Source organism: Rosa rugosa, chromosome 2 (assembly GCF_958449725.1).
Source record: "Rosa rugosa chromosome 2, drRosRugo1.1, whole genome shotgun sequence".
Classification (NCBI taxonomy): domain Eukaryota; kingdom Viridiplantae; phylum Streptophyta; class Magnoliopsida; order Rosales; family Rosaceae; genus Rosa; species Rosa rugosa.
Window position 1 is genome coordinate 71,596,445 of NC_084821.1, and position 8,729 is coordinate 71,605,173.

Sequence of the window (8,729 nt, forward strand, 5' to 3'; positions counted from 1 at the left end):
GAGCCAGGAAGCGGGCTGACTCCTCCCAAAGATGTAGTTGCTTCTTGCATGTCATACATTGTTGATTTGGTATTTTGCATCTCCATTTCTTCGTTGTTGTAACCATCTAGATCAGCTGAACCAATTGCCATTGTTGCAAGGAGTACTGCAAAGGAGATGTTAATCAACTTCATCATGCATGGCTGTAATGAGAGAAATGGTAGTGTGTTTCAGGTAAACAGGAGCTTATAGTTGGGGTTAGTACATATTAAGGTTGAATAGGACATGGGGTCTTATAGGAAGAGTTATGGGAGAGTTGACAATAGGAAACTTGATGTACAAGTTTTGCTCTATCTGTGTGGTGGTCTAAATTCATTAAACTACTTACAAATTACTCATGTTTGATCTTACAAGAAGCAAAATCACTTGATTGGACACAAAGAAAAGTTGGGACAGCTTCTTCCTCAATTTCGTCAACTTTGGGTTACTCTCTTTCTTCATTTACTTTTTCATCTTTGCTTTCATTTACCTCTAGGTGTTCACGCATCTCTTCCCAACACTCGCAGCTTCACTCACCATGTTAGTTCCATTTACTACTGTTTCGGTGCTATTAGCCACCGTGTCTTTACGTACATTTTCGCGATATATTCATCTAGCTCAACAGGCAATTTGCTAAATGCATATTACCTCTTACACGGTGAGAGTTTATAGTTGTGTGGTTAAGTAATGTTTACATTTACACAACCAAACTAATTTGAATTCGAAAAACCTCTCTTCCGCCAACTAATGCTTTATATCTCAGTAAAAGTGTTATGTCACTTAGGCAAGCTTCGTAATAATGAATCATTTTCATCTTTCAAATCTGAGGGCTACGTTAACTTGCTAATGAGGAATTGTGCTGTAACAAATGGTAACAGCTAGAGAGTTGAAGTTTCGATTGGGGGTGGATAAAAGTATAAGACTACCCTCTTTTTGAAAGTAAAGGTGACTAGGTGAGCTTTGGACTCCGTAAAACAAGGTGATTCATGTATATGCACATTTCTGATTAATACACGTTTTCTTTATAATTGTAGAAAGGGATCGAACTAAAAAAGTCACTAAGGGTAACTTGAATATATTAGAGGAAGTGAGTACGTGCGTGCTGAGTAAAGAAGCAACAACTGGAGATACTGTGTACCTTTCCTATCCCTAAAGCACATTCCTCATATTATGATTGCAGCATCTATACGACCCTGATATGCCATAGCCATATGTATTAAGGGAATAATGCACTTTTTACCTACTAGATTGTCGAACAACTGAACAAGTATCAGTGTATTTACCCTAGAAAATTGCGACACTTGTTTGACATAAGGAGCAGTACTGAGGCATGAGAGACAAATACATATATTTTTTATGGACCATTCCCATGTTCTTGGAATATCTCTGGGAAGGATAAAAATAATATGTATTGAGAGGTTCAAAATATTGTATGTTGTAAATAATGCAAGACGTATTTTTCGGTTGCATGTATACGATTGTATTGTATGATTTACTATATGTGGAAACTAGATCCAGTATCATTGATACACTCCCGATCTTACAAACTAAGATTGTACTTATAGTCCGGTATTAAAAATTAATCTAAGGGTAACAGTGAAATTTTTAACACTCTTAAAGTAATGCATACAGTTAGGATGAATCTAAAAAATTGTAATATATACATAAAAGCAAAATATAGAATTCAAATTTTAAGCAAATAAACAATCAAATATATGGAGCAGTACTGAACATTACAGGAAGAAATGAGACAGGAAAGTACTATTACGCGGCTTGAAACAATAGATTTCCGATAAATCAATGCTTTAGTTTATTACAAGTATAGTTTTGATCTTTTCCTTTGTTTAGGTGTAAAATCACAATCATGTATATATGGTGTCATTCAAATTAACTTGGAGCATTGTAGTGAGAACTCATGCATAATTGCACATCCCATAAACACATAACTCCCCTCTCTTGCACTTCTTGTTGCATCCACCGCAATTCTTTTTGTCACAAGTTGGATTGACGCACTTCCCCTTGCAGCAAATCTCAGGGTACTTGCACTTGTAACCGCAGATCCCGCAGTTCAATTTATCCGTCTTCACATTGACGCACTTTCCCTTGCAACAAATCTCAGGGTACTTGCATTTGTAACCGCAGACCCCGCAGTTCAATTTATCCGTCTTCACATTGACGCACTTCCCCTTGCAACAAATCTCAGTTTGCTTGCACTTGCGCCCGCAGAACCCGCAGTTCAATTTATCCGTCTTCACATTGACACACTTCTTCTTGCAGCAGTCGGGCCCTGGGCTCTTCTTCAGACGACAAACCCTAGGAAACTTGTTGCAGGTCAAGTTTCCCAACAGGTTCTGCTGGGAAGTCAGAAAGCGGCTCACTCCTCTCAAAGAAGTAGTCGCTTCTTGCATTTCAGATTCAGGCACCGTTGATTCATTACTCTGCACTTCCGGTTCTTCATTGTAATCTTCCAGATCAAATGCAGCTGAAACAACAGCCATTGTTGCTAGGAGTGCAAAGATGTGGAGCAACTTCATGGCTGTTGCTGCAGTTAAGTTAGAAATGGTACAATTGATGCTGTAGAGAGAGAGAGAGAGAGAGAGAGGAGCTTGTAGCTAGGGTTAGTACCGAAGTTGAATGGGAGATGGGGTTTTATAGAAACAGTTTGGGTGAGTTGACAACAAGAAACTTGATATACAAGTTATGCTTTATCTGTGTGGTGGTCTAATTCATCAGACTGCTTACAAATTACTGAAAATCATTGATCTTCTAAGAAGCGAAATCACTTGATTGGACACAAAGGAAAGTCGACCTAGCCTACTAGTGATTCTCTCTGTGTCCCCATCATTAAGTCTGGGAAGATTCATATAAATGTATAAAAAATGCACACACTATTACCCTTTTCTTCATTTTCACATTAATAATATCAACGTGTGCACTATTTTAAATTGATGTATCCCAATGATGAAACTCAAAGCCGCCTGCATGTCGAAGAGAAAGCCACAGATAAATACACTTTACAATAACAATCTGTATCAATTATTAAAGGGTAGTATCCAAGATGAGAATAAAATCAACTAAATCCCAGATTTCTCAATTTTCATGGAATGAAATCTGGGATCTTCTGATTGATTAAGTTTTGAGTTCAGAAAATAATCGACCGAAAGTATATATGCATATATGGTTACACTCATTTTAGTTTGAATCAGTAGCTGACCAAATGCAGGCTCGGTTACAACAAATTTGTTAATTTTTCCTCTCAATGATTCTTTCATTTTTTTTTTTTTTACCATGTACGTCGTACTGGTTTTCGATGAATTATACGAATTAAATTCCATATATGACTATATGAGGCAATCTTACTCAAGAACTGAACTTGCATCTTAATAGAGTATGGTGGCAAGTCAACTAAGCATGCATTTTGTCGCAGTTTAAGGAGTTAATTGCCATATTAAGACATATATATAAATTATATCAAATAGAAACACAAATTGGAGACAATGCATTTGAGTCAGTCACTGTGTGAAAAACGTGGTAGATTCCAAGCACCAAGCTCCTGAACTTGGGGCCGAAAACTTTGAGACTTGAATCAAAACAGGGTTTCGGCTATTTTTTTTTTTTAAATAATGGAATTCTATTGATAATAATATCTCATGCTAAGAAGACCATTACATACCCATCCGCTGACACATAACAATGGCCAGACAAGAATTCGTGGAGGAGCCACAGTGATACATAGGATAGACCAACTTAGGCCTCATCATTTAGCCATTCGGCCCTAATCCCGCCCGGCCCGTAGGGCAGAAGAATAAATCTGAAAAAAAAAAAAAAAAGCAAACCAATAATTGAACACAATGGAAAGAAAGATCTTCACAATTAACTACATTGCAAAACCAGAATAATCAGATCTAGCAAACCCTAATGATCATGGCATACATAAATTCAGTACTACCGATAAAGAGATCGTAAGCTCAAAATTCCACTTTTTTTCTTACCCTTCAATCAAAAAGGAATCCTTGAGTTATCCCCCATGTTTCTTTATAATTTGGATAGACTCTAAACGACACGTTTACTTACTTGAAATGGAAATAATCATGAATCGGAGACAACTGGAATGAGAGAAGAAATGAATCGGTGTTGATTCCGGAGGAGTTGATTCCTAAACTCATCTCCCCCCTTCGGAATCAAATTCCTGAGTATTCAGGAATCGATTCCTTATAAAGAGGTGGGACCTACACCCATTCCGATTCCTTCATGTGTTTGTAAACGCAGGAATACTTTTACCCGGAATCATTCCAATTCCTTTATGTGTTAGTAAACGCAAGAATAAATTTACCCCGTAATCATTCCCTCCCATTCCAAGTAAGTAAACATGCCTTAAGTTGGTGCTCCTTATTAAACAACATGAAAAAAAAAAAAAGACTCATCAAAAGGGAGGCCGCGCACACTAATAATAAACTAGGTTTCAGAAAGGGTTCTCTAAGTACCAACCAGCCTTTTTTTAAAAAAAATATTGTTGAGACCATCAGCACACCATCAACCCCATGCCTTCTAATTTCTTTTTACTTCTTTTTTTCCTCCTCTATTTTCTCCATTCATCAACTACTATGACATAGAATCAAACACGAGTCACATGAAGTAGAACAAAATAATACTAACTAATTTTTTTCACGCAAAAATTAATTATTCGTAAATTAATGCAATGGAAAGAGACAAAAAAGAAAAGAGTAAATGTATACCATTCCTTTGAATTCCACCCAGAGAAAGTTGCCACTTCAGTTAAAGCACATCTCCACCTTCGCACTTTTAGCAAAGGCTTCTCCAAAACTCCCTGTTTGCTTTCGTACATCAGAAGGATCAACATCATAGAAAATTGACAGCACCGTTTCTCTTGCTTTCATGCATTCAAGAATTCTTACAAATTCATCCAAGCACCATGTTGACGATGCATAATTTTGTGAGAGAACAATGAGAGCAAATCTTGATTCTTCAATTGCAGCAAAAAGTGCTGGAGAAATAGCTTCCGGCCCCTTTGTGAAGTTCAGGATCATCCCTGAAAGTTGTGATTCCTTGATGATCCAATGCAGTGTATAGATGGTCTGTAAAAGCCTTTCGAAATTAGGTCAATCTATCTAATATGGTAAATTTAAAAATATTTGAGGATGATATTGGCACTTTTGGCCTATAACGGAGGGAACAAATCTATGCGTTTATTCTCTGCAAGGTCCCAGCCATTGGGACGATCAAAGTCGCAATCGTTGTCAGGGCAATTTTCAGTCCAGTGCTCACCAACCTTGTTACAAATATAACAAAAAAGGAGTTCTTCGTAATGTTCTTCCTTGTGGTCAGCCTCATTTTGGCATGGGCCATCATCACAAATCCCACAAAGCACTACATATGCCTTGGATCTTTCGGGGCACGTTTCAGTACTATGATCACCACTTGTATCGCAAATCCTACAATGCCTGTCATCAGAAGGGTCTCGTTCTTCTACCTTGCTACCTGTTTGCACTTCCATTGTTTGATCAGGATAAAACCAAAAACTCAGTACTACTGTGACAGCATAACATCGTACATGCATGATGCACAAACCAAGATGGGGACTAAGAAGAAATTGATCCAAAAAAATTTACTCCAAGAAAGGACAGCTGAGAACAAGCTGTATGCTCTACCAACATTAAACTCTCGAAAACTAATTTTTATAGGAAAACATCTGGTGGTCGAAATACACTAATATAAGATAGTAATCTCGCAGTCTTTTAGTATTTTCAAATATTGAAAAGTGAAAACCTACAGACACAACATTGATAAAAATAAATTATATTCACAAAAAGAAGCAAAGCAAATTTTTATTTTTTGGGAAGCCAATAAAATTCCAACCATTCTCATTCAATTGAAAAACAAAATCCTGAAGAAAAAAAAAAAAGGAAAATAAATCAAAGCATACCAGTAGCGATGAGAATCTCCTCGAGTTCTCCCGGTCGAGGATCATGAAGCTTCGCCGGCTGAGCCTGCTTCTGGTGCTGACCACTTGCGCTGGCGGCTGTATCTGTGAAAGAGAGAGAGTTGGATTTAGGTTAAAACTTATTACTTGGCATTCAGACGAGAACTTAAATAAATAAGAAAACAGAAAACAAACCTTGTTCTCCTCGAAACACTCGGAGCAGTCCAAGAAAGTGGTGAATAATTTTCTTCAGGAACCCTGAAACAAAAAGCATACCAGGAGCCTTATGGTACACCTCTTTGCAGATCATCCAGATACTCATAGCTGATTCGATTTGTATGTAAAAGCAGTCTCTTTCTCTGAGAAGTTCTTCAGTTACAGATCGAGACTGGACAAGTTGGGTTTAGGTTTTTCGTTTCGGCGTTGAGAGAACGTAGATATAGTGATTAGTGAGATCCATAAAAGACGGGGTATATGATGTTACCATGGTCGGTTGTAATAGTGCAATGCCACGTGGTGGGCCGGCCTTGTCCTTTACCAAACTTTTTCTTGTGCAATGGGCGTGGATATTAATGGCTACTGGGCAAGACCTATGCTTTCATGTCATGTAACTGTTGTGCTATCACCCACTACCTCACTGGTGTCGAGATTGCCTGGACCGGGATCGATCAACGTGCTCCGGAATTATGATCAAAAACAGAATTCAGATATCGAATTGCAGCTGCACAGTACGTTGTCCCGGAATTTTAATTTCAATGTACGTGGAATGGCTTTTTATTTTCTAAAGGAATGTGTGAACGGCTTTGCATACCAAGTTTGCGCTATCTAGCAAGTTCTGTTCCAGTATCTTGAACCTCTCAATTTACTTCCCAAAGACCTGTTTCTGTAAATTTTGAAATAATCATCGTGGAACTATCTACCGGCCGGAATCTCTCCTGTCACTTCTATTGTAAATCACTCCAATGCTTCATCTTCTAGCTTCACTACACACTTTGGATTATCACAAAACAAGGTGATGCCAAGTACAGCTTTCAACATGCCTAATGCATTTACAAATTGTCAAGTCATTCCCTCAGTTTCTATCAGTAATGGTGCACCTCTTTCAATGCCTAACTTTGGATATGGGATGAATAATGGGACTAGTAATGAAAATTTCAATGGAGGATGCATGACTCAAAATGGTGGCCTCAGTACAACTATTCACAGCAGCAAGGGTTCTATCTCAACAATGATTCCTATAATGGCATGTCACCTCAGCAAGGTTTTCACTCACAGTCAACCAATAATACCTATTCAGATGCAGGGTACACTGAAGACAACATGAATTCTCCTACCTTTTCAAACAGAGGCTGTGACTACGAGGATGACAACAACAAACCAAGAAGCAACAACTCATCTCCTAACAATCCCATTGTGTGCCAAATTTGTGGAAAAAGAGGACATTGTCCGTACAACTGTTATCATAGAAATTCTCAGCCTCAGAATATTGCTTTGAGCTCATATGTAGAATGTCAAATCTGCAGGACTTCTGGACACATTGTCAAAATGTGCAGATATAAACAGCGGTCAAACAAGAAGTTCTCTCAACCCAAGTTTGCTTCCATTTCTGCTCAACCGAGTCCATGTTCTTCCATGCCACTTATACCTCCAGGTTGAAGCATCTAGTCTAATATCTTCACCAACAGGCTTTACTCATCTCAACATCTATATCTCTATGTCACGCCCCGAATTTTGAATAATAAGTTCAAATCCGAAACATGAATTAAACCACTTAATCAAATAAACGTTCTGAATTTTTTTCTCAAAACAACCTCACCACACGATACACAAACTTCAAATCTCGAAACCTCGAGTTCATTATTACAATTCACTCTCACAAGAAATATTGTAAAGCTCTAAATGAGCATAATACACCTCACCGGCTCACAAAGCAATTCAGATTGACACAATTGCAGCTACTCTACGCAGCTCGATCTCCGTCCTGATTCTCTTGACCTGTAGGATTACCCGCTACACAATTTGAATAGTGTACCGGAATTGCAACAACACAAACCCGGTAAGCTTTTGACAGCCCGTATGAGTAAACAAGGAATTGCACGACTTTAAAGAACAAATCAATTTAAGTGATTCTTAGTATAAAAATTGAAGTGCACAACGTCACTTCAAACATCAATCAACTCACATCTCACCATGACCATCCAAACAACTAAACTTTCCCTTTCCAATATATACTCAAGGGTATATGATAGTTATAAAAACCCCTCCACGCAGCATGTCATACTTAAAGACACATAAAAATTTGAGGTTATCCCTCAAACAGTATGATGGCAGACAGACTAGAGCTCTAACTGAATCGTAACCTGTCACCTTGGCCAAGGTTCAATCTTACGATAATACGTGTCATAATCATCGACACACGATGAAGACACCTGCCACTATCATCGACGCACGATGAAAACACTTGCCACAATCATCGACACACGATGAAAATACTTGGCACTTTCATCGACACACGATGAGAACACTTGCCACAATCATCGACACACGATGAAAATACTGGGCACTTTCATCGACACACGATGAGAACACTTGCCACAATCATCGACACACGATGAGAATACTTGGCACCATCATCGACACACGATGAGAACACTTGACACTAACATATAATTTGTCTACACATTTCAACTATCGAACTTTACTCAACTACTCTTTATCACGAACAACTCAATACATCACACAATGTCATAACTTTCAATATATATTTCAC

The 8,729-nt window shown here is 38.2% G+C and overlaps 2 protein-coding genes across 3 annotated transcripts; both read right to left on the bottom strand.

The window, feature by feature from the left end:
* Positions 1 to 1,931: 1,931 nt before the first annotated feature.
* LOC133734834 (protein GRIM REAPER-like) lies at positions 1,932 to 2,932 on the bottom strand. The gene has a single exon (XM_062162441.1). The coding sequence runs from the start codon at positions 2,550 to 2,552 to the stop codon at positions 1,932 to 1,934; it is 621 nt and encodes a 206-aa protein (XP_062018425.1). The 5' UTR covers positions 2,553 to 2,932.
* Positions 2,933 to 3,467: 535 nt separating this feature from the next.
* LOC133728429 (uncharacterized) lies at positions 3,468 to 6,374 on the bottom strand. Of its 2 annotated transcripts, none has more exons than XM_062155845.1 (5): positions 6,155 to 6,374; positions 5,963 to 6,064; positions 5,309 to 5,517; positions 4,755 to 5,114; positions 3,468 to 3,829 (listed from the first exon to the last, which is right to left on the bottom strand). In XM_062155845.1, exons 1-4 carry the CDS (start codon positions 6,279 to 6,281, stop codon positions 4,791 to 4,793), a joined length of 762 nt encoding a protein of 253 aa, XP_062011829.1. In that variant the 5' UTR covers positions 6,282 to 6,374; the 3' UTR covers positions 3,468 to 3,829; positions 4,755 to 4,790. The 2 variants fall into 2 exon arrangements, with proteins under 2 accessions (XP_062011829.1, XP_062011828.1); XM_062155844.1 differs by having other exon boundaries at positions 5,309 to 5,526.
* Positions 6,375 to 8,729: the final 2,355 nt, after the last annotated feature.

Excerpts from the sequence above, each read along its gene's own strand:
- LOC133734834 (XM_062162441.1), bottom strand. The coding sequence starts at position 2,552 with ATGAAGTTGCTCCACATCTTTGCACTCCTAGCAACAATGGCTGTTGTT.
- LOC133728429 (XM_062155844.1), bottom strand. The coding sequence starts at position 6,281 with ATGAGTATCTGGATGATCTGCAAAGAGGTGTACCATAAGGCTCCTGGT. Across the intron at positions 5,527-5,962 it reads GGAGATTCTCATCGCTACTG|TGCAAACAGGTAGCAAGGTA; the intron begins GTATGCTTTGAT and ends AAACAATGGAAG. Across the intron at positions 5,115-5,308 it reads TTTGTTATATTTGTAACAAG|ACCATCTATACACTGCATTG; the intron begins GTTGGTGAGCAC and ends AGGCTTTTACAG.